This window comes from Oculina patagonica, chromosome 2 (assembly GCF_052425735.1).
Source record: "Oculina patagonica isolate OP01 chromosome 2, crgOcupat, whole genome shotgun sequence".
Classification (NCBI taxonomy): Eukaryota; Metazoa; Cnidaria; class Anthozoa; order Scleractinia; family Oculinidae; genus Oculina; species Oculina patagonica.
Window position 1 is genome coordinate 29,059,381 of NC_135759.1, and position 26,511 is coordinate 29,085,891.

Genomic DNA, 26,511 nt, shown 5'->3' on the forward strand with positions numbered 1-26,511 from the left:
CAATTACATGGAAATTGACCTCCACCCAATAACAATTTGTCATCGCTTAATTGGTCATCACCTATAGACAAATATATTGGCTTTTACAGCAATAGAAACACAATCTGATATTTAGTTCAGTACATGAGAGAATACAATCAAAAGTACAAATGGCCATTACCATGCTGAACTGACAATAGAAGGATATAGGCCCTAGTTGACCTTTATTTTGTCGTTGCGATACACGTATTGAAAAACTTGCCCACAATGAGGCGGCATCGTTTAAAAACATCGGATCGGATTAGAGGCTTGGATTAGCCTTTCATGATCCTTTCAGTGTAGTGAAAGCCGCCCTTCATTAGTCAGAGACAAAAACGACAATTGTAAATTGTATTCACATTAGGAAATGGTAAAGATGTACTACAAATCAAAGGTAAAATCAACCTAGTTAAATAATTGAGCGCTCATGAATGTAACATGTCTCTGTTTTAGGTAAAAGAGTACCATGAAGTGGTTTACTTGAAGATGTAAAAACGCCTGAGTATCTAAACTCAAACAACAACAAACAAACAATTTATTGAGTATTTCAAGTCATGTCATTACCTATTTAAAACTAAAGAAAATATAAAATAGAATCAGAAATTAAGATAATGTTCTCATTTGGAAAACAAAGCTTCATGCCTAAGAGGCATTACCTGAAAAACAAAAGCAGCAGTTGATCGACATACAGCAGAATCAACGGCTGTTACAAAGGAACAAAATTCTCGCATTAATATCAAAATTATTAAAAATGTTACATTTGTCAGTTATTTCATCAAAGAATTTAAACGTATGCTATTATATCGCTTGCATGAGAATAGAAAATGCATTTCGTTGTTAATTTCATTTGAATGGCAGAAAGAACTACCCTGGGTGCCATAGGGTTTTTTTGCGACGACAAAGAGCGGCGAAGCCGCAATCGTTGACAGAGTGGCGAAGCCACGATCGAAAAAAAACCCCTCTGGCACCCAGGTTAAGAAAGAACAGATTCTCCAATTTATTGGAGCTTGCATGAGAATAGAAAATGCATTTCGTTGTTAATTTCATTTGAATGGCAGAAAGAACTACCCTGGGTGCCATAGGGTCGTTCACGGAGTGGCGAAGCCACGATCGAAAAAAAAAACCCTCTGGCACCTAGGTTAAGAAAGAACAGATTTTCCAATTTATTGGAGTCTTTCTCTTTGTCTTGACCACGGCGAAGCCGCGATCGTTGACAGAGTGGCGAAGCCACGATCGAAAAAAAAACGCCTCTGGCACCCAGGTTAAGAAAGAAAAGATTCTCCAATCTATTGGAGTCTTTCTCTTTGTCTTGGGTATTGTGTGTCTTATATGTTCTCTTGTCTACTTAATTGCATTAGGCGCTTATCAGAAGCTAATTAGATTGCACAGTTACAAATCGCCGAATATATGCATTTGTCGCCGATCAAAGACGTGAGCTGAAGTTTTGCAAACTTTAAGGTATGCTTTAACGTGTCAAATAATGGAAAAAATAGCGGCCAAGGCAACAAATTTTGGAGTTCCTAATAATACTGTATTAGTATTGTAGGCGCAGTCCAGAAGTCAACGCGTCAGGGGAAGAAATGAATACCGTATTTATTCGATTTAGCGCCCTGGGCGCTTATTTAATTTTTGGACCTTGAGAGTGGGCGCTTATTCGAGGTGGGCGCTTATTCAAGGCTGGGCGCTTATTAAATTTTCACGATTTTCAGCAAATAGTAAGTTTATTTTTGTAACACAACGTAAAGGTGTACCAAAGCAGAATTTTTACTGTTCTTGAAAGTTTCTGTAAAATACTAAGAAAACTCGGTCATGAGGGAAGTCTTCTTAAAAGTTCTTAGTCAATTTCAATAATCAATACTCCTCTTGTGCACTTCAGTTTTTTGTGGGGCTGGGGTGGGCGCTTATTCGAGGCTGGGCGCTAATTAAGTTTTCCTACCTTCAGGGTGGGCGCTTATTCGAGGTGGGCGCTTTTTCGAGGTTGGGCGCTTAATCAAATAAATACGGTAAGCAAGAATAAAACACGTGATGGTTGATAAGGCGAATCTAATTTAAGAATGGCAACTGCATCATCGGACATCTAGAGAGCATAAGTGTTCACTTTACGGAACGTGTCCGCCAACGAGATGTTAAAATAACGGCAAAGAGCTAGTGTCAGGAGCCTATTTCGAAACGTTTTACAGACCGAGTTACAGTAAAAACCCGCGTGCAAGAACCTAGGGATTTAAGAACCTTCTAGCAGAAATTTGCTTTTTTGATACCCCAAAATATAAGAACCTGTTAAGCCAAACAAATTCCAACAAGTTCTTATATGTGGGGTTTAACTATTTAATTTAAATATATTTTTTTTACCATTGTATCATTTTTTACCATTGTTATTTGTATCATTGATCAATTAATGTTGTTGAACTTTTGGCAACATGGGTACATTAATAAATATTTATAATAAAGACCAGACCAGATTTTAAACTATTTTCTGATAATCAACAACAATGTCTACTCTGTACAAATTAAGCTAAATTAGGAACCTAATTAAGTACCTACTTAGCCTGAACTGTCAATAAGTACCCCATAATACAAGAACCTGTTTTGCCAAACCCTGAAAAAAGTAGGTTCTTACACGCGGGTTTTTTTACTGTATTTTTAAACTCCCATTTCCCGTGAACGCCTATTCCGCTAGCCAGTTGAAAATAAGCATGACCCACGTCTGTATTTCTTAAGCTCCCAGTTCCCACGAACTGCTATTCCGCTAGCCAATTGAATGTTAGCGTTACCGCTTGACGCACGTCACTTCTTTTCGTATCATGTCACGCATACTTTAAAGAAGTAAAAAAAAATTAAAATACACAGAATGTAAAAACGCTGTGGTATATAAGTTGGGTGGGAATTGCATGCTCAGGGTAATAAGCTCCTGAGGGGATATGATGAGCCAGTATTGCCTGACAGAGCTTTAAGATGATGTGGTTGTTGGATTACAATATACAGTCAACTCTCGTTATAGCGGACACGCTCGGGGCGTCGGTCAGTGTCCGTTATAGCGAGAGTCCGTAATAGCGGGAGTCATTTCCAGTCAAACCTCTTATGCCGGGGATCTGGATTTTGTCCGTAATAGCGAGTGTCCGCAATAGCGGGGTGACCGCAAGGCAAGAGTTGACTGTAAAATGCTTTGCGTATCACACTTAATATATTTATCTTATAATTCTACCTTGATTTGATAAAAGGTGGCTATCGGGCTGTTAAGGAATGTATGGGGTTTCATTTTTTTTTTTGTTTGTTTGAGGATACGGAGAATTGTTCGGCTTTCTTCCAATGAAATGTCGCCCTGTCTAATGTAGTGAATGCAATCTTACTTTTTTTCTCCCTCCCTGTCTCCCCCCCCCCCCCCCGTCTCCCTCCTCCTAGAATTACTTGTAGTTAGTCTAGCCCAGTCTCTAACTCCAACCCCTCTCTTTCATTTGAATTCTAGTTGCGCGCGCTAACTAGTTGAAAGTTGTGATCTATAGCTTTCCATTCTGCTGTCTAAAGGAAGTTTGCCGGAGGACATCATTAAGTCCCGTGAAGGTGAAAGTCTTACGATTTGCAAGTTGTGCGTCGGCTGTTATCGTACCTCAAACCGAGCTTTAGGCGGTTAAACACAGATAACCGGTCGGCTCGTTTTGCCAGGTACAGATAATGTTGAGCTTGCTTTAGACAGCAAAGGTCTTTAGCCACTTCAATTAGGACTCGGAACTAGACTATACGGGCTGATTTGAAGGCGGTCATAAGATATTGGCTTGAACTTTACGTGGCTAAAGATTAGTTTTACTGTTGAAGTTTGGGAGCGGGCGTTACGCGCTCGACGACATTCAAATACATCCGGGACATTGTCGGTTATTTCTAAAAGAAACATGTCGGATTGGATAGCCAAGGAATCGCTTCAAGCGCTGATGTGAGTACATAGTTTTTTTTTCGCTCAATTTTAGGCGTTCTCCGCCTAGCTAACACTCATAGTTCATAGTTCTCTGTGATTCGCTAGTGGGAGGCGATGCGATCGTGTGCATTTCCGGCCGCGACAATGGAGTTGACAATTGAGATAACACATGCCCGCTTCCTCAGATATTTCGCCTGATTTACTTAAAGTTGAATCGAATTGATTAGAATCTTAGTTCAGTTTATTTGAGACGTGCATGCTTTAAGAACGCTACAGTTCAGCTCTCCGCCGAGTGTTTTCTTATGTCTATCTTGGTATTAATTTTGACTCACATTTCAAGTTGTAAACACTCTTAATTAAATTGATAGAATTCTTGATTTAAACAAAATGCCGTTTATGCAGTCTTTTTGGTTAAAAAACACATAAACTAGAGTACCTTACGTTAAACTTGAGCTAAAATTAGCCCTCATTCAGCGTTCGTTACAGAAATAGGGCTTCAGAACTACGGTGTCATGTCAAATTTCGGGAGACACCTTTTATCAAATCAAGTTAGAATTATGTGTACATACTTATTTAAAGATACTCAGTTTCTTAAGGACGGCTATGCTTGACGCTTTTTTGAGTTGGCCCAAGGTAATCCTAGACCCCGTTGTTCAATAGAGGGTTGCTTCAACCTTCGTTAGGGCTGTGAATTCTGCATGTAAAGGCATGCTATTTTTCAGCCTTTCTAGCCGGGTAACTCGTTTAGCTGAGGCACCCTCCCTCCATGTAAACTGGCCCTTAGAGTAGCGCATTTGGAGGTGGTGGTGGTGGTGGTGGTGGTGGTGGTGGGGGGGGGGGGGTAGGGGGAGGGCGTTGGAGGAGATGGGTGTGTACTGTTTAGCGGAACAATAAATAGTGAATACTAAGGTTCTGGGTTTGATATGGCGAACCTTTGGACCAAATATTTTTTGAAGGGGTCTCGACACCATACAAGACATTAGTGTGTCTAATCCACCGTACGGAAAAAGATGGTGGCTGTACATTTTACCACAAAAAGATGCGAACCTAACATAGCCAATAGTGCACAAAGACAGCTACGTTTCCGTAAAATACGTCCTTGTACTAGTAACATTGTTCATGCAGTTTTTGAAGATTTTAGAGCTTTTCTGTGCGTTTATATGAGCGTTTGCAGCGTTTCTGCGCGCTAGGAATTATAGGTAAATGTACCAGTCGCCATCTTTTTCGGTACGGTGGATTTTGGAGTATGGTTGTCAGGTCTAGAATCCGTATTTAGTGAAGCACATCGATATTATAGAGTCGATACAGAGGCGAGCCACTCGAGTCATTTGCGGATCAGAGAAAGATCAGGAAAGACTTGGGGTCCTGAAATGGCCTTCGCTCATGTTAGACTGAAGGAAGTTTATTTGCTTAGCGCAAATGTACAAGATTATTAAATTTTATGGTTACTGTGACATAGATTCTCGTATGTTTATTTTTTATTTTAATGTTTCAGCAAAACCAATAGGAATCATAACTTTAAGATAAGACCTAAGAAGACATGTACAAATTACTTCAAATTTTCATTTTAGTCCTATCTATTAGATGATTTGTGTCAATTTTAAATCAGGGGTAACTTGTGAGTGACAAGTATACAATTTAATTAGGTTAGCTTTGGGTATTTTAATTTCATTTCTTAATCCTTATTTAATTAGTGTCAATTTTAAATCTGGTGTAACTTGTGAGTGACAAGTAGGTAATTTAATTAGGTTAGCTTTGGGCCTTTTTACTTCTAAATTTTTAGTCTGTTTTATATTGGAGAATACTCTTTGTACGGAAATTTACAGCTTCCCCCAATTATTCTCCAGTCATGCACTTTTCGTATTTATTAAACTTAAACTTTAAACTTAACTCCAAATCATCGGAAGTATTGAATACTTGCTAAAAATTGTCACGGAATATAAAATTAGTTTCATTTTGCTAACCCAAAAATTATAATAATTAACACACTGACTTCATTTAAAATGAAGAACTCCGTGAATTTGAACTGGAATAAAAAGACTTGGATAGTCGGCTACGAATATATTTTTTTAAACAATTAGGATAGCCAGTATAAGCGCATGCATACAGCCAGTCAGCTCAAACAGCAATGCTCGCGACTAAAATTTAAAGAGTGCCAAATACGATTTTAAATTTTTAAATTTTAACTTACCAAAAATTACTCTTAAATGACTACTTTGTGCTGTGTTCACATTGGTGAGTAAACAAAAAGGCGACATTTATTACCAGGCAGGTGTTAAAGTGATCAGCAGAAGCAACTGAATATTTTAGGTGCTTTATAAGCCTATAATAGCCACATTTTAAATATATAACGTCTTTTAAGTCCAAAAAGAAATTTAATCTCTTGACTCGCTTTCATGCGATAGCCAGCATGTCTTAGTTTATTTTAATAGTGGTGAGATTGTTATCCAGCGCGTTAGATGAGGAACACAACAAATAAATAACTACATCGAAACTACACAATGCATGGCAGATGATCATGGCCGAAGGAGCTTGTGACGAGCTTCCAACAGCAAAATGGAACGTAGTCTTAACGACTATCCTCGGCCTGCTTATTGCTATCACCGCCTGCACAACGAACGTGTTAATACTCATAGCAATCTACAAGAAACAGACTCTTCACTATGTGACAAACTATTTCCTTGCTTCTCTAGCAGTCGGTGATTTCTTTGTCGGGATCGTTGCACTACCGCTCTGGATCACACGATCACTGTTAGCTGTCGCCGACGAGGAACATCCTCTGAGTATTTCTGTGGACTGTGTTTACGTTTTGTCTGTTGGTATATCAACATATAACTTGTGTTCTGTTAGCTTGGAAAGATATGTTGGAGTCATCTTGCCTTTGCGATACAACGCCATCGTAACCACAAGACGCTTTCGATACGCTGTAGCGTCTGCTTGGGTTATTTCAAGCTGCATCGCTAGCCTGCGTTTGGTTATCAACGAAGACATTTATTGGATCATAGCTGTTTCTACAGTGTTCTTTATCCCGGGAGTTCTAATTTCTTACTGCTATATTTGCATTTTTAAAGAAGCGTTTCGTCAGTCCAGAGCTATCAAACATCAAAGCGGTTCGGCTGCGTTAGCAAGCCACATGCACAACAAAAAAGCGTCCATAACGATTGCTATTGTTATTGGCGTATTTTATTTGACTTCCTTGCCAGCACTTGCCTTTTCCATACGTGAAGTTGTTTTAGGAAACGGCGCTTCGTGTCGTGAGACCAAATCTCTTGAATCTTGGGGAACATGGGCACTTTTCTTGGCTTACTCGAACTCAGCGATTAATCCGTGGATTTACGCTGTTAGAAAAAGTGAATTTAGAGTTGCGTTGAAAGTGCTAGTGTTTTGGAAGCATCATGAGTAAAAAATATATGGTTCTTTTACTAGATAAAACACCAACAAGTTAGCGGAATTTTTATTGCAGAAAAAATAGGTATATGCTAAAATGAGAGCTGATGTTATAGCATTGTTTTGATTACCACCCTATTCCCACCTTTCCAGATTTGCTGTTCAGTGCAATCAAACTAACATAAAACAATCGAGATGTGACTGAAAATAAGGTTGTTAGGGCTCAACATATTATGATTTTTTTTAGTATTTAAACAGTTTCAGTAAAATTCGAAGAGCTCTCTCCATTTAATTCTTCTTTGAAAAACGAAGTAGTAAAATGATCTCCTTGTGTTTTTCTGTCAAAAAAACTGCTGCCTAAAGGTTAAATGACGAAATATATTTACTTTATTGTATTGGATAGAACCCAAATGGGACATTACAGTGGATATGAAGGCGGCATTGGTTTTTCAAATCGACAGTGCTCAAAACTATTGCAACTTTCATAGAGAAGAAAATCGAAAAGAAAAAGATAACAGTTATCTTGATAGAACAAAAGCTCTATTATTTAGAACACGGGAAAATTTGCATTCAAATGAAGGAACAGAAATTGCCTGTAGCAGCTGTAAAAATAAGTAATGCAACGACCGCCCCCTTTTAGAAGTACAAGACCGCACTTTGCAGTCGTAGCACTTGTTTCTGAGAGGTTTATATTTGAAGTGTTTTTTTTTTTCGGGGGGCTCAAACCAGCAGACTTTTCTTGGAAAATGATGCAACGAAAAAATGATGTACAAAAATTCTTTTGAAATAAACCACGTGTTTATTGCATGCATTTAGGAACACGAGAATACGTATAACATGTTATTTACATTTCATTTTGAAATTACATCCACAGTGATCTAGTATCCATTCACACTGCAAGGCATTAGAAACCAGAACAGTCAGTATTGTACTCAAAACACATTTCAAAGATTGAAAAAAAATCAGAAGCAAGAAATGACAAAAATATGACTGTAGTGAATTTAAAAGCGAAGTGAAAAGCATTTTTATTTGTGTGCGGCTGCCTTATGTAAAACTTGTGAATAGGCACCTACTATAACTTGATTGACACTTCCATTAGTTTGAGTTGCTTCATTTAACTTATAAACCATGGCTTGTGACAGCGAGTGACTTACATAAACTTTAGTGTAATTTCTAGCCTGATAAACGTTTATCACTACACAATCAACCAGGGCTCTTAAAGAAAACGTTTGACTGATGATTGCCTTATACATTCTCATCAATCCCTTTCGCCGAACTTTGCTTCAGTCCCCACTTTAACCTTGACTCCTCAACAACAACAACTAAATAGTAAAACTCATGATTCAGCAGGTATCCGAAATTGGAATTTTTTTTAATTAGCTGCATGTATGTTCTTCATAACAATCATCGGGCAGGGTAAAAAGAAATGACACAATTATGAAATTAATATAAGACCGATATATTGATTTGCCAGCAAAATTCATTTTAATAATGCTCTCCGGTAAATAAAGTATTCACTTCACTTCACTTCACTTCTCCCTTTAAACAAATGGCAAGCTTGCTGTCTATCATAACAGCCTTGTAGTCCCGATTCAGGACTTTGGAAGCGTCTCGTGAATAAACTACGCGTGGAGTGCCGGCATTGAAAACGCAATTTCCTGTTTTCAAAATATTCCGTTCTTAAGTCAATCGTACTTTTTTTATTTTCTTTGCGCTTATTGCTTGCATCTCGTTTTTTTTTTATTTAAATGAAGAAAAAGTACAATTTGCATCGACATTCAGCATGGTGTGAAAATTTTAGATCATAGCAGATTACAACCAAGCATTTTCCCATTTCTTAAGTAAAGATCAGCACATTGACTATTTGTCACCGCATCAACTAAAAGTAGATCAATGTTGATCCACTTTTAGAAAATGTCACCGAAATTGACGACTTCTTTTCATAAAAAGAACAGCTGAAGGAGCGCGGGTAAGTGACATTCTTGACATGTGACTGCGAAATTCTGGAGTTATAATAAAAATGCAGCCTAAAATTTCTTGACAATATAGCAAAAGTATAGGTTGATGCATTTAAGGTTAGCATCCAGCATCGGAGCTAAAGCTAGCACAACGTATAACTACAGACTTTCAGCAATGGCTGAAGTTAAACGACTCTAATATATTTTTTTCTAGTTTTAAATTAGCCGACAAAAAGGAGTGGATTAAAACGCGAAATAGAAGCGAAAGGAAAAAGGGGTGTGATCGGGCAATCGTCAACTAACAATATCTAAACAAATAATAAATTAACAGCGCTTGTCTCAGGACCGAGCCTATTTTAAGTAAATTAGAAAAACAATCGAGAATAGCTCTTAAAATTTTCTACCTTTTATTCCGATAGCAATTTAAAACCGCTGCATTCGTTTTCATTACTTAAATGCACAGCAGGAAACAGTCAGCAGTTCGAGATTTAGATTCATTTTCAAAATATATTTGCACAGCATATTATCACACCGGGAGGTACATCTAAAAAAATTACTGATAGGAATTGGCTCAGGACACAATTTAATATCTGAAGGAAAAAGTTTGTGAAGGAATGACTGCCTATTTTTTTATCTCGTGTCCACGATAAACGTAAAAAAAGGTTGTCAGGTGTGATAAGTATATTTAAGCTTGCTGTTGTGAAGATTGTGAATCTCCAGTGGCCCAATGTATTTACAGTTCCAGAATTATCATTAATTCATATTTTTAAGTTGCTTGTTGTGTTGAATAATTGATTAGAATAAATAGGCTGACAAAACCTGAACCCCCGAAAAGTGTTTATCTTTTTTGTTTGACCGCCCATTTAACACGCCTCAAGGCCGTAAAAGTTTCGCCTGTCACAAAATTCAGGGTCATGGGGAGTTTTCTACGTCTTGTGTTAACTATGCTATGACTATGAGGGTACACTCGCTGATCAGCAAAATAACTTTTAAAAAAATGAAAGAAAGGCATAAGTCAGGGAGGGGAGAGAGATACAAACGAGGTCTGCGGGGACCGAATATCGATGTTCTCAAAATGCAACGCGATCAGTTCACGATCAAGTCAGCGGTTTTTGGACGATGACACAGGCCATCTTTTCAAGCGAAGTGGAAGCTATAGTAACCACGACAACGATGCGGTGGATTCAGTGATTGTAAAGGGGTTACAACTCTCTTCACTTAAAACGTAAAGCACTGTTTTTATACCAAAATTTCGACATGGTCGCTTACTGTATAAAAACGCAGAATTTTGTGATGTCGCGTTACTCTTTAGCACTGGAATGCAAATGAATGTGTCACGATTTGCAACGCACAGAGCGATCACAAATGACGTAAAACAAAGAACGACCCAGTAACCAAAAAACCTCGAAACAATAGAGCAAGAACAATGGCTCCGACCGACACGGGAAAATTTGACCTCCACGTTTTCATAACGTTAACCATTTTCATAATGGTTTATTTTCACAACAAACGCCACATGTTGACTAAAAGAAGCTTTCCGAAGATATTTGATGCACCTTACTTGCTTTGAAAAAGTAACCCGAACTCTCCCACTGGCCGCCATGTTGTTGAAATTGTTTTGGCAAGTTAAGAATGAGAGGATCTGCTCATGCGCTTTAGAGGCATCCGCTGACTACCGCCTCGATCATTGCTTTGCAGGTTGTGAGAACATCGCTCAGATTTCATATAAGATAATGAATGGAAAGCTGCTTCCCCCCCCCCTCCCTGGCATAAATTCATTCTTTAATTAAGATGCGAATAAACCCCAATCAATGGTTTTATGTGATTTTCTTTCAATTATCACTGACAACTTGAAAACGTCGGCCCGACTTGTTCAAATTTTAGGTCACTTTCGTCCTACTCAGCCATAGCCACACCACTTTTTAACAACTTTCATGACTAGTACAGTACGTTTTAACAAGGCCATGCTACTATTAAAAGGCACCATTTACATGGAAAGAGGATCATCCGAGCACTGGGATCATCCTCCTTTCGTGAAAAATTTAATGATCCTAGTGCTACGATCATCCTAGTAATAGGATATTCCGAGCGCCACTTGTTTTCATGTTTACATGTGAAGGGTTGCATTTGACCCTAACGCTAGGAGACCCTCTTCCCCTCCCTCCTGGAATCGCCATTACGTGTACTTACACATGACATTTTTACTACGTTTGAGAGAGGAAGGAAAATATTTATGTTTGAGCTGAAAGCAATTCTTTTAGGTAATGAACGTTTATTCGTTTGTCTCACGATAGTCTTCATCAGGCGATGAGGTCGATTGTTTACGCGTCGCTATTTATGCACGTTGGTTCGCTGTGACTGGTGCATTTCGATTCTCATTATTATTCCGACTAACAGATGATGTTCCCTCAGAGGTCCGCTTTGTAGTTGAACGGCTGTTGTGCTTTCTATGCTTCAGGAATTTCAATGCCGCTATCGGCTCTTTTGATGTTATTAGAATGAAGTCTTATTTGGATAGCATACTATTCGCGACAGTCCCTTTCACGCTCGCTAATAAGAGATGGAGATATGCGACCGCGCTTTGGTAAGTTGGAAGCGGAAATGGAAAGGGTGAGGGAGGGTGGGAAAAGAAAAAGCACGGCAGCATAGAGAGGCAAGCGCGAAAGGAATAAACAACAGGTCTCGGCCACAACAGCCCGGATTCTTACGCGAACTGGGCCGAAATGAGATGCAGGGCTCTTATTTATACTCGCTCTTGTAAGGGACTGGCGCGAATAGCATACTATTCGCGACAGTCCCTTTCACGCTCGCTAATAAGAGATGGAGATATGCTCCCGCGCTCAGAAGTCTGCGCATAACATGGCCCAAAACCAGATGACCCAAGACATCGCCAATACTCAAACCCAAAGACCCAAAACTCAAACCAGAAAAATCCTTCCCAGCAACCCATAACTGAAGACGAAAGGCTAGCAAGACACTAACCAATCTTGCTGACAAGGTCTAAACTAGGTTCCAGGGGCTAAAGTTCGCTATCCACGGCCTAAGGCAGAGCACTTTTTCACACAAACAAAGCATACAACAACTGAGGCTAGACTGCCTTCCCTTGGGTGGCAGAACTTGAAGTACTGAAAATCCAGGTAAATAAGATGGCACAGGACAAAAAGATCTGGCGCTGGGAATACACGAGAGAACCCACCCAAGGGATGGCAGCCTGAGCGTCAGTAATCCGACTAGGGCATTAGACACCCTTTCAGGCTACCATGGGAAGAAAAGGAAAGAAAAATGGCCCGGGACAGGACGCGCAGTTATCTAAGCAAAAGTTCGCTATCCCCGGCCTAAAGCCGAGCACTTTTCCACAAATACAAATCATAAAGCAACTGATGACAGACTGCCTTCCCTTGGGCGGCAGAACTAGAGATACAGAAAATCCAGGATAAATGTACATGGCATAGGACAAAAATATTTGGCGCTGGAATGCACGAGAGAACCCACCCAAGGGATGGCAGCCTGAGCGTCAGTAATCCGACTAGGGCATTAGACACCCTTTCAGGCTACCATGGGAAGAAAAGGAAAAGAAAAATGGCCCGGGACAATAGGGCAGTAAAATCGAAACGTGTAAAAACAGTGAACTTTGCTGTCAAGAAAACCCAAACAGATATGCCAGAGCAAAACATGTTAAACAATACGGTGGCAAAAAGAAAACCAGTGTACGGAAGCTAAAGGAGTGGAAAGCACTATGCAAACCCGAAGTTTGCACGGCAAAGTACGCAACAAAAAACCTCACAGATACAAGTACTAATAAAGCATAAAAGCGTACAATTCCACAGGGGCCAAGGAAAGCACAGCACAAACCCGGTGTTTGCGAAGCGAAGCATGCACGCTGGCTAAACAAATTAAACGCGTGCAAAGGAAAGCACTGCACAAACCCGATGTTTGTGAGGCAAAGCACACTAACAACAAATAAACGTGTGCAAATAAAAGGAAAGCACTGCACAAACCCGATGTTTGTGAGGCAAAGCACACTAACATAACAAATATTCGTGTGCAGAAGGAAAGCACTGCACAAACCCGATGTTTGCGAGGCAAAGCACACTAACATAAGAAATATTCGTGTGCAAAAGGAAAGCACTGCACAAACCCGATGTTTGTGAGGCAAAGCACACTAACATAACAAATATTCGTGTGCAGAAGGAAAGCACTGCACAAACCCGATGTTTGCGAGGCAAAGCACACTAACATAAGAAATATTCGTGTGCAAAAGGAAAGCACTGCACAAACCCAATGTTTGTGAGGCAAAGCACACCAACATAACAAATATTCGTGTGCAGAAGGAAAGCACTGCACAAACCCGATGTTTGTGAGGCAAAGCACACCAACATAACAAATATTCGTGTGCAGAAGGAAAGCACTGCACAAACCCAATGTTTGTGAGGCAAAGCACACCAACATAACAAATATTCGTGTGCAAAAGGAAAGCACTGCACAAACCCGATGTTTGCGAGGCGAAGCACACCAACATAACAAAATAAACGTGTGCAAACGGAAAGCACTGCACAAACCCGATGTTTGCGAGGCGAAGCACACTAACAACAATAAACGTGTGCAAACGGAAAGCACTGCACAAACCCGATGTTTGCGAGGCGAAGCACACTAACATAACAAAATAAACGTGTGCAAACGGAAAGCACTGCACAAACCCAATGTTTGCGAGGCGAAGCACACTGACATAACAAATAAACTGAATAAACGTGTGCAAAATGTGTTGGAAGCCGACCGACGGGAAAAGCACTTCACAAACCCGGAGTTTGCTAGGCGAAGCACGCATAAAATAAACATTCACAACAGTGCAAGCGTGCAAACTTTAAGCGAGGGAACCGAGGAAAAAGCGCTGCACAAACGAGAGCTAACTAGGGAACACGTGGTATTAAAAAACAAGCCAGTAAATGACAAAAACAGATAAATACACAACGCTACTTTACCAGATAGTGCCGGACTTGGGACTGGATAGCTGCAGAAGTGTAAAGGCGTCGAAGAAATGCTTAAGCTTGAAAGACAGCGGCCAAAACGGAGTTTAACATTTGCTTTTACAACACATCAGGTAACAGAAGCGAAGGATTCTTACGCGAACTGGGCCGAAATGAGATGCAGGGCTCTTATTTATACTCGCTCTTGTAAGGGACTGGCGCGAATAGCATCTTTGACCCTGCGTGTGTATCGGTGAGGGTCACGATCGATAAACTTGACTTGATTCCATAAAGGAATATATGCCCCGTTTCGTTTGCGTGCTCCGAAACTGCGGAGGTTTGTGTATGAGCAGCCTTATGTCTCTGTCGTGTTCTTTTATCCGTTCTTGCATCGCTCTCCCTGCTTCCCCTATATATATACTTTGCCGCATTCACATGAAATTTTGTACACAACACCGTCTTGTTTACCTGGTTCTAGGGCGTCTTTCGGTCGTACTAAGTAAGACCGAAGAGTTGTGTCAGATTTAAAGACGGTGCGAATGCCTTGCTGTTGTAGGCAGCGGCGAAGAACCTCTGATACACCTTTTACACCTTACAACATCTTAACTAGTTGTACCTATCGGTAAGTGCCAACGAGCGAAATACTCATGTTCGTTCATAAGAACAGATATTGAATGGTTTTTGATAGAACTATATTTGAAATGACCACTGTTATGGTAAATTGTATTTTAGGTAATATGCAATATAAGGGCTATTTCTCTGGTGTTGATAAATGACACAGGCTTGATAGCCTGCGTAGCAGGCGCCGTAGTTTCCAGCGCGCGTATTCTCGCGATCGCGCACTCTTTTAAACACACTAAAAAACGTACACAGATGTCTGCTACGCTACCTTGAACGGTCAAGGATTATTTGGAGACAAAATTTTTATTCAAGTTAACATTACATTTGCCGTTAGAAGCAAACAACTTTATTTTCTTGTGTGTATGACATGCAGTAATTTTAGTGAGAGTCGCTTTGAATTGATGTTATTCCTACGCGTAGCGAAAATGCGTGCCAAATAAAATATAAACGGTATTTGATTTGGAATAAATCATCGGTCAAAAATTACTATAAACACAATCAACACTAAAAGGAAGCATTTACCCGACTTCAGCATTCTCATAAGTCAAGAAAACTCTATTTGAAGTCAACAGTCCGTTTTGATTTTCATGTCTCTCTCTTCGATCGTAAACTAGTTAAAGGACTCCAAAGTCGAAAGATTATTTCATCGCTTTGAAGACCTTGATGTTTATTTTTTCGGCGGTCGAATATTCTGTAGGGTATTCTCTTTCGATTTCTAGTTCCCTAAAGGTGTATTTATCGGTAAAGGGATGAATGACCACATTGAAAATTTTAACAGCGAGCCGCGTGGACGCCATTTTGGTCATTTGCTCTCTAGCAAGGAGTGAGAGACTGGGAACCAGTTGGGAAGAACAATACAACCCAAATATGGGGTTTACTTACACCCAAATATGGTAAAAAAAAGTCCCTTACGCAGAACGTAAGATTTTCTCTGCCTATACACTCATACGCACACGGCTCTATGATTCTGCCGCCTCGACAGCCTCACCTCTTGGCTCGGCTGTCTCGTTGGCAATAACCAACAGCCCACTATTCGTTTTACCATGGAAACCGAGAAAGATAACAACATTCCCTTTCTCGACACGTCAGTTATAAGGAACTCAAACGGCCTTCTTACTACCAGTGTATATAGAAAGCCCACACACACTACTAAATCTACTGCGGTTTTACCCTACATTAAAGGTGTATCAGAGGTTCTTCGCCGCTGCCTACAACGACAAGGGTTTCGCACCGTCTTTAAATCTGACACAACTCTTCGGTCTTACTTAGTACGACCGAAAGACGCTCTAGAACCAGGCAAACAAGACGGTGTTGTGTACAAAATTCCATGTGAATGCGGCAAAGTATATATAGGGGAAACAGGGAGAGCGATGCAAGACAGGATAAAAGAACACGACAGAGACATAAGGCTTGCTCATACACAAACCTCCGCAGTTTCGGAGCACGCAAACGAAACGGGGCATGGTATATTCCTTTATGGAATCAAGTCAAGTTTATCGATCGTGACCCTCACCGATACACACGCAGGGTCAAAGATGCTATCCAAATAAGACTTCATTCTAATAACATCAATAGAGCCGATAGCGGCATTGAAATTCCTGAAGCATAGAAAGCACAACAGCCGTTCAACTACAAAGCGGACCTCTGAGGGAACATCATCTGTTAGTCGGAATAATAATGAGAATCGAAATGCACCAATCACAGCGAACCAACGTGCATAAATAGCGACGCGTAAACAATCGACCTCATCGCAGCAGGAGGGCATTTTGCGTGCGCATGCGTCGATATGGGCTAGTGCGCACGACAGAGAAGTTCTGCTATCGATTGTTTACATATTTTTCACAATTTATGGCCTAATTTTCAGCTCAAAATGAAAGGTGTTTTAAGTTTTATTTGCTGTATACGATACTAAGAGTCCTTGCTTTATCTTCTGACAACAACAAGCATACTTTGGTGTCGGCGTGCCGTTTATCTGATCGACTTTGGCTATGTGTATTAAACATTGTGCGTGGACAAAATGGCCACCGAATGTCGAGAACCGTAATACCTTGCCCATGTTTTTAATAGCTGGGAGATCTAAACGGACAAAGCGCTACGGCTACTTAGTACTAAAATATAAAACAGCAGTTTTAACTATACGATGTTATAATCAAGTATCCCGGGTTTGAGCGAGTGGTCATAATTTTGTTCAGATTTTTCATAAAACTACAATTTCATCGTTCTCACGATGCAAAAATCTCAAAATCTAACCTTGATCTCCAGCGTCTACCGATGATATATGGAGCCTGAAGTACTTGAACTATCGTCTAATGCTGCGAAGGTAGCGTTAAAAAATGGTCTATTGTGGTAATTTTTAGCTTTCTTTAACGTACGTTCTCGCTGGTTTATTTTAACAGAGAAACTATCGTTTGTGATTATTTCCTTAAACTTAAGCATTGGTCAAAATAACTTCACATTTCGATGTACCACAATTATTCCGTTGAACAAGAAAAGAATTACTGAGATCGGTCGTAATTTTAAAGTGTTATGGTAATTCTTTGCTGGTAGACTATTTGTTTACATTTTACTATGTTAATTAGTACATTTTTGGCTCCTTTATCAAAATCTAGCCTTGATCACCAGTCAAAAAATAGCATGAAACGAACAAGCGATATATATATTTTTCAGAAACGTTCTAATAACTGCTGCATAAAATGTCTTAAGAAATAATTTTGAACTATAAACAATGTTATTTTCAAATTTTCATTTCAACGTTTGTTTCTTTAAGATTGATGTTCGTTCTGTTATAACGACTGTTTTTCTTATGTGTCGCCTAAATGTGATTTAAAGAACTGCAGTTCTTGTTCCAGGAAACCCTGTTTGCCAGTCGAGGGCAAGTTGGCCTTACTTTAGAGTCATCAGTGAGCTGCATTATCGTGTGCAGAACACCCAAACATGTCTTTCCCCTCAGGGAAAACCCTTTTCTTTGGTGGCCGTCCCTTTAGGCAAAAAATCTCCCGACAAGCTATAATATTGCGCGGACTCTGCTTGTATTACAGCAATTGATTTGATGTGAAGTTTTGATCCTAATATATCACACTCCAGCACGCGAATAAATGTTTTCCTCTTTTTACGGCCTGTTTGATTTTTGTCGGTGAAGGCTTTCCTACCTGTCCCAGGCTATCTGCTTTATAAGAGCCTTGCCACACACAAAACACTTTTTCTTAGCGAAATTTACGTCTATATTAAATTATGTGACGATAAACAGTACAAAAAACAAAGTTTGAATCTTCCGCGCCATTTTTATTCCCAAGATCACGCGGTCTTTGTACAGCGGTTGCACGCATGCGCCCGCAAAATGCCCTCCTGCTCCTCATCGCCTGATGAAGACTAGCAGTATTGCAGTCGAACGTCGCGATCAACATCTCAAAGCGATTCTATCGTGAGACAAACGAATAAACGTTCATTACCTAAAAGAACACCACGATGAACAATATTCGCATCTTTAGTGACCGCAATTCTTTTTCTTCCTTATGTTTCAAATTAACTTGCCTGTTTAAACACATCCTCTTTAGGCCGAACGTACCGGTTAACAACAGCAATATCGGCGTTGCTTTAACTGTGTCGAGCTGCCTAGGTTGTCTACTTTGTATGTTTTTTTTTTCGACGTTACAATTTAATGAATTATGTACAGAAATACAGGAAGAACAGAATTGGCGCAGGAAAGCTTTCATCTCTGTTCAAACTCATGAAAGGCTTGCAATTGCCACGAAGGACCACTTCTGCAATCCAATATAGGGATCTCAAAATGAAGGCCTTGACAACGGAATTGCGGCCATCGTCCTGTCTGACCTCTGCTTGTAGCGGACGTGAAGCCGTAATATTTTGGGTTTGCGGATAACTTTACTTAAACTTTTCAGTTATCAAACTTTTGGAGATGGTTTATGTTAGGCCTCAAAGCAGTACTACCACCTTTTTTAAACATGATCCTGAGTACTTTAAGCTTTGACGCCTTTCTTCTTGCATTTTCATTTCCTCATTTATATTTACTATATATGTCATTTCATGTGCATGTATCTGATGTCTCGCAATAATAATTTACCAGTAAGGTGTCTGGTTTTAAAAATAATCTTCAGAACTTAACTGTAGTAGGTGACGGTTGTTTGAAGTAAGGTATTTATTGGATACGATGTTTGTTTACACCTCCTACGGATGTTGTTAGCACAATTGCTTTGAATGCAAATTTTATCTTTCGGATCTACTGTTTTTATTTTTATTTTTATTTGTAAGGGCCATGATCTCTTTTTTAAACGTTACTGTAAACACAAATTTTATTTTAGTTATTCTCGTCACAGTTTTGGTCAGTATATTAAAAGGTAAATATCTTGCGATCTATATTTTCCGTGCAGGCAATTGCCCTCTTGACAAAAAACTTAATATCACATTTACATGATAATAAACTGCGGAACAAAGAAGCGAGGCAATTAAGTTGGAGGGGAAAACTGCAAACCAGCTATCAAGATTTCATTTCTAGTCAACATCTAAACCTACTTTTGATTACAAACAGTTAAATTACTGAATCTAGATCTATACTACTTATTTTAAATGTTAAAACCGTTTTACCAGCTTAAGAGAATGAGGATGTTTCGCAGCCTTTGCAGTTGCCTTGATATACATGCTAAGTTTCATTGTATTGCAAATTAGAAACGTTATGTATGAAATAAGCCATTTTCCTTATGGTGCTTCCAAAACATCAAAACTTTTAACGCATATCTAACTTGTATCTAAAATCGATCTAAAATCTATGGGGTCATCCATGGATTTATCGCTGCGTTTAACTGTAAGCTAAGAAAAGTGCCCACGTGCAAATTAGAAACGTTATGAAAATATCATCCATTTTACTCTTGATGCTTCCAAAACATCAAAACTTTTAACGCATCTCTAAATTCACTTTTCCTAGCAGCATAAATCCACGGATTTATTGCTGCGTTTGAGTAAGCTAAGAAAAGCGCCCACGTTCCCCAAGACTCCATTGTTTTGTTCTCCTGGCACGAACTGTCCTTCTCTGAAGCCACTTCAGCTATGGAAAAGGCCAGGGCCGGCAAGGAAGTCAAAATAAAAACGCCAATAACAATAGCAATCGTTATGGAGGCCTTTTTGTTGTGCATTTGGCTTGCTAACAGCCGAACCGCTTTGCTGTCCGATAGCTCTGGACTGTCGAGATGCTTCTTTAAAAATGCAAATATAGCAGTAAGAAATTAGAACACCTGGGATAAAGAACACTGTAGAAACAGCTATGATCCAATAAATGTCTTCGTTGATAACCAAACGCAGGCTAGCGATGCAGCTTGAAATAACCCAAGCAGACGCTACAGCGTATCGAAAGCGTCTTGCGGTTACGATGGCGTTGTATCGCAAAGGCAAGATGACTCCAACATATCTTTCCAAGCTGACAGAACACAAGTTATATGTTGATATACCAACAGACAAAACGTAAACACAGTCCACAGAAATACTCAGAGGATGTTCCTCGTCGGCGACAGCTAACAGTGATCGTGTGATCCAGAGCGGTAGTGCGACGATCCCGACAAAGAAATCACCGACTGCTAGAGAAGCAAGGAAATAGTTTGTCACAGAGTGAAGAGTCTGCTTCTTGTAGATTGCTATGAGTATTAACACGTTCGTTGTGCAGGCGGTGATAGCAATAAGCAGGCCGAGGATAGTCGTTAAGACTACGTTCCATTTTGCTGTTGGAAGTTCATGACAAGCTTCGTCGGCCGCCATCGTCTGCATCTCGGTCGGGACTCTTTCCAATACAAGTCATTTAAAAACTTCCGTTCAGCAGCGGATAAATAATCACAATAATAGCAAAATATACCGGCTGCAGCACATTAAAATTAGCCCTTACGGATATCACTTTGAATGAATTAATGCCTCTGAGCTGGTGGCTATTAAGGCATGATTCGATCTATTTTCATAGAAACGAGTCTTGTGGTTTAACTAAATGTAAATGACTCACGTTTTTCGGTGTTTATTTTTGTTTTCTGTTTGTCTTTTTTTATAAATGCTTTTTGAATAAATAATTTTTATCCTTATTCCTATTTCTTTATTTTCTTTTCTCTTTAACTTTTGTAAATACTCGGAGCCACCAGGATAAATAACTAATAAATTTGTGTCTCTCTTCAAATGAAGTTCATCATAAATAAATGCATGATTGCTTTTATTACTTAATGCCAGACTAACGATGATTATTTAAGTTCAGCCAAATGTTTTTTTTATTCAGGAATATTAGTGTGCGGTAAGTTAATAACAGATGCATGAGCTATTTCCTTTTTTTACTGTCATTTTTGCCTTTTAATTTATTCATCTTGTAAGGAAGATATTAATTGAAACGGAAATTTTGTGAACTGAAAACATCACGGAAATTTGAGAACTTAAAACATGCATCACGGCAGTAAATTTGCAACACGTACACTATATTGGTTCCCTTGCGTTGCCGAAGGGCTCTGATCGATACTTTTGAGTTTGATGCAGGTAAATTCAGGAAAAAAGGAGAAATTTCAAAAGTACCAATTCCCGCATTGAAGCAAATGATTATTCATAAGACCATTTCCTAAACTCTTCACTCCACCGTAAGGCTAAATATGCTAAATTAAGCTGTTCACTGGTTCCAGGATTCTGTGAATTTTGTGTCTCGCTTATCGAGAAAGCAAGGGACAGAAAGGAAGAAAGGTCCCCAGTTCTATAAATGGAGTTATAAGCCGTTGCCAGGCAACAGCGCTCAGACTAGTACGGACACAAGTAATGTACAAGTCGTAATAATTAATCTAGCTGGTTGAAAGATCCTTTGTTTTTGTTTGTTTTTATAATATATTTTAATATAAGCGAACGTCCACCACATTACTTGAAATATAGCAAGAAAGCAATAATCAATTTCGTAGGACACTAATTCCAAGTGGAGATTAAAGGATTTCAAAGATTTTTCAACAACTAAAGCTACACCACCTTGCCTTGTGTTGCCCTTAGCTGATCCACGGCGTCAAAATGAGATCAATAGAGCCTAAGTTTTATGGATCATTTGTCCCGTGTTTCCTTGAGCGGACAACTCCCCACAAGTCTACCATAATTGTAAACTCCACCATTTTGAGGCCACATTTGTCCAAAAAAACGCAAAGCCGACGTTGTTTTCGTTTTTCGAAAAATTAAATGGCATTCGCTGTCACAAGTGAAACGTTATACCCGGCCATCTTGGAAATGCCATGAGTTAACATGATACTTATTTATTCCTTTCCTTCGAAAACAGCCGCCTTGCATTGATCCCAACGCCTTGGAGATGCCTAATGCGCTTAAAAGCGATGCGAGGTAGTTGTTTTCAAAGGATATCATTTCATTAATTTGTGAGCAGAAAAATCAGCATTCAAGTGAATGGCACTCTCAATTCGCTTCGAACTTAAGGCAAGTCAGTCCTTGTAAAATTGAGAAAAGTTCACTTGGTTTTAACGTTTTACAGTTGATAAACAGTGGAAGACAAAAAAAGTGCTAAATGGAACCGGAGACTAGTGGGTTAAGTTCGGTGATTCTCATTTATAAACCAAATAATGATAAGAGAAACATCTGGTAGTCTCACAAAAATGGTGATCAATTAAAATAAAAACGCGTAGTGACGCCAACCCATTAGAGATAAACAGGAGAAGTCTAGTTCCATTAATAATGGCCTACTTTTAATTACAAGAAGATGCATTAAAACTCCATTGAAGTTAAAGTTTTGTTTAGATTTAAGTTTTGATTGAACATCATTTTGCGAGAATGTAAAAATGTAAAAAATGAATGAACTAAACGCTAGCAAAAATTAGGGAAATAAGCAAGCATGGCTTTTGGAGGGTAAAATCGATCGCAGTAGATACGGAATTATGTCAGTTTATCAGTCTAGGTACACAGGTTTATATAATTATTTGCGTGACTCATGGTTAGCTAGACTAAACTTAATATGCCTAAATACACCATCGGCAAAAAGGTTTTCAAAGTCTGTTTTTCACTGCAAATTTTTATTTTACATAAGCCGCAGTTAAACAGGCTTACATATTAACTGTCGTCTAGATTAATCTACGGTTTTAAAGTGATAAATGGAAGACAAAGAGCTTCTGCTGCACGAAAACCAAACATTTCAAAGGTTTTTGGTTTATTATGAAAAATTTTGGTCAGTTTTGGGGTTCTAAGGTTCCGAAGACGCGAGGCTTACGAACCGTTGACTCCAGACATTCTGGCTCCTTAAAGACAATTGAAAAACCAAAGCTGTTTCCTCCTTGGAAAGAGCGAGTGATTATCTCTCTCTTTTCGTTTTGCAGAAAAACATCCGAGAGCATTCTTTCTTAATATCTCTCTTAAAAAGTGCGTAGGCGAAAGGATTTGCACCTGAATTTATAATCAGAAGCAGAGCTAAGGTATATCTAACAACTTCCTCTGGTTGCGATTTTCTACAAGACGTAAAACAAGCACACAACGAAGATAAAGACTGGCATATGTAACAGGCTAAAAATACTCCAACCATAATACTGATCAAGCGAGCTGAAGAAGCTTCTGATTTTCCTTGCATGAGGCGGCTCGGCTGGTTGAACTTCAGCTGCTTCAATAGCAGTGATGTGCGCCTCGAATGCTTGCTTGCTATCTTAATCATTTGTCGCGTTGCTATCGCTAAGAAAAAACACGGCGAGATCTGAAAAATCACCATGCTTGTAATTTGTGCGATCTTCTCATTTGACAACAAAAGTGTGGGAATTGTATCCAAAATGAACGGCGCCAACCAAGCAGACATCAGAGTGAGACCGATCTTCGTCTTGGTCATTATGCTTGGGTACTTGAGAGGCATGACTATAGCAAAATAGCGATCCACAGTGAAGGCAATTATGTTAGTAACAGAAACTTCCCCAAAGTAAGAGACTAAATACAGGATCACTATTGAGTGGCTACAGCCAACCATCTGGCAGGAGAAATGAGGCGGAATAAATACAACAACTAACATGAGATCTGCTGTGGCGAGCGAGAAAACAAACCAGTTTGCTTTGGTGCGAAGCCGACGGCGGGTCATGATGAGATATATAACCAGAGCGTTGCCAAGTATTGCTATGATAGTAAGGACCAACGAGACGATCCAAAACCACATTGCTGAAGAATCTTGAAAAAATACAGTTCTTGCTAATGTAGGAACGACGCGAAGTTGATTTTCCTCGGTGATAAAATTGATTTGGCATTTATTTATGTAAATTGACATTAACAGTATTTCATTAATGCCATTTTCATAGGCTAGTGTTTCGTTGCGTTTGTTTTCTCGCCCATTACCGTATTAAGTTTAAAGCACTCATTGGTTTACACAGTTCAATTTGTCCCAGTATGTATAAGGTTAATTTGGGTAACTTTACCAGTTTATTTTAGGGATCACTCATTATTTATTTAGCGGGATGATATAAGACGGGCTCAGTTGATTTCGACATAAGTAAATGAGTGCCTTACGTCACTTTTCACCGCTCGCTGCAGCATTGGCCACCGGCGAAAAGCCTTTTTCATCTGAAAGTTTAAAATTTTATTCAAATTAAGCAAAAAAGGAATTGAAAGTAAAAAGGATGGTTTCAAAAGCGTCTGGACTGACAATCACATTAAGACACAGGCGCGTCAGGTGGATTCTGTTATTATGACAGATAATAAAATATATGGTGCCAACATTTAGGGGTGTGTAAAACATTCCGTTTTAATTTTCCGCCTCATAAAGCAGGAAGGAAATATTTGCACCACAAAAAAATTGGTCATGCTTCGTTCAGTACTTATTCCTTGTGGCACAACTTCATGAATGTTTTTGTTAAGTCCATTGTTACTGATTTATGTAAAAGCATTTTTTCTTTGTTTGAAAGGGGGGTTACGGGGGGGGGGGGGGATGTGAGATGTTCCGATCATTATTCATTATTCATTACAACGAAAATATATATCTTGTGTCACTTTGTTGTGCGAAGTATACCACTGTCGACCTATATTTATTCGCGAGTACTGCAAACTAAAGCACCTACATGTAACAAAACTGCTTTTTGACGCACGCTGTCTCTAGCCCGAAAACGCTATGCGAATTTCGCAGGGTCATGTCACCAGGGACATGTGCCTTTTAATACTTTTGTATATTAACAGTTTGATGGGAGTTTCAATAATGCAAGTTTACGGTTAACTGTCGTTTCCTTTAAACTCAATTGTAATATTGAATACAATGCCAACTAAGTAGTTTAACAGGGTGGGGAGCGAAGGGTGAAGTTTTCGTGTCAGTGCATTTTCTATCCATTACTAACGTGGTCCTTTTGACTAACATTTGTTTGGTCAAAATTAATGACCTATATAATTTTAGTTGGATAACAAATAATAATAATAATAATAAATATATTTTTATAGCGCCTATCCAGGCCTGCTCTAGGCGCTTTACAAATGTTTAAAAAAAAATTAAAATTAAATTAAAAGACTTTTACCATTTCTTTTGACGGCAACGATTCAACAGCCTCGAGCTCATTAATTACAGCCTTGAAAACTGTATAATTACTAGCTCTAGTTCCATTCTTGTTCATTTATGAAACGAGCATTTTTTTAGTGTAGTGACACAACCAAACCATTTAAGTTAAATAATAACATTAACCAACAACAACAAGAATATTACAACAGCAAGAACAACAACAACAACAACAGCAAAATAAACGTCAAAGGTGATATTTATTTAAACGTTTAATTCTAACAATTTTTGCAGGTTGAACTTCATTGCATTATTGTGCAAGATTAAAATATTACTATTAGCATCAGTTATAAGTGTTCTTAATTGTTAAGGACATCCACCTTTGGTAACATTTTTGGCTCATCATTAAAACCGTTTCTGGTAACGGATACGGATTTTACGAACTGCTTTTCTGAGTATCTTCCTAAGTCGGCGACGACGAAACGTCCTTCGGAACCAGCCTGGTCTGGGTCGGGGGTCCTCTTGCCTCTCACTAAAACAGGATAAAAGAAACAGGGTTAAACTCCCAAAAAGATACTATTAGGAATATATTTCCCAGGGTTTGCTGTCAACGGTATATTAATCGTAAAACGTTCAAACTTTGAGAATATGAAGTGATTCTCTTGTCAAAAATAACTTACATGTAAGAACAGGGATTAAACGTCTCTTCACTGAAATTTCTCTGTGATCGCATGGTGTCAGCAACGAAATGTGGGAAAGTGTGTTTCTATTGCAGGACAAACCCTTCTCGCTTACCTTTGATATTCTCCCAATTCTTCGTCATTTTGGTCTTCGTCGTCATCATCATCATCTTCAAAGGGATCGGCGGGTTTGACTTCAACATCAAGATCATCACTCTCATCATTGTCATCATTCATGCCATCATTATCGTCTTCTACGGCGCTATCTTCGTCATTGAACTCATCCGGAGAGGTCAGCTTCTGTTCATCACGTTCTATTCCATTGTACTCATCATAAGCTGAGTCCGGGATTCGTGACTTGACGGCCTGCAAAGCACAGCCAAGAAACAATCCCACAAGAGCAAACACCACTATACCTCTCATCTTATGGAAAGCTCGCTGGCGTAGTTTGAGTAGCTTGCTATGAGTGACAATTTGGACTGCTTTAAAGCTTCTTTTATAAAGACCAACCAGGAAGTAA

At 39.2% G+C, this 26,511-nt stretch overlaps 3 protein-coding genes and 1 pseudogene across 3 annotated transcripts; 1 reads left to right on the forward strand and 3 right to left on the reverse strand.

Annotated features, from left to right (window-relative positions):
• The first annotated feature begins 6,166 nt into the window (after positions 1–6,166).
• On the forward strand, positions 6,167–8,264 carry LOC144641938 (histamine H2 receptor-like). Its single transcript, XM_078500952.1, has one exon. It carries the CDS (start codon positions 6,438–6,440, stop codon positions 7,326–7,328), a length of 891 nt encoding a protein of 296 aa, XP_078357078.1. The 5' UTR covers positions 6,167–6,437; the 3' UTR covers positions 7,329–8,264.
• A 10,797-nt stretch (positions 8,265–19,061) lies between these two features.
• LOC144641939 (histamine H2 receptor-like) lies at positions 19,062–20,827 on the reverse strand (annotated as a pseudogene).
• A 1,742-nt stretch (positions 20,828–22,569) lies between these two features.
• Positions 22,570–24,017, reverse strand: LOC144641940 (octopamine receptor beta-2R-like). Its single transcript, XM_078500954.1, has one exon. It carries the CDS (start codon positions 23,992–23,994, stop codon positions 23,155–23,157), a length of 840 nt encoding a protein of 279 aa, XP_078357080.1. The 5' UTR covers positions 23,995–24,017; the 3' UTR covers positions 22,570–23,154.
• A 1,537-nt stretch (positions 24,018–25,554) lies between these two features.
• On the reverse strand, positions 25,555–26,477 carry LOC144641941 (uncharacterized). Its single transcript, XM_078500955.1, has 2 exons — positions 26,107–26,477; positions 25,555–25,843 (listed from the first exon to the last, which is right to left on the reverse strand). Exons 1-2 carry the CDS (start codon positions 26,412–26,414, stop codon positions 25,717–25,719), a joined length of 435 nt encoding a protein of 144 aa, XP_078357081.1. The 5' UTR covers positions 26,415–26,477; the 3' UTR covers positions 25,555–25,716.
• Positions 26,478–26,511: the final 34 nt, after the last annotated feature.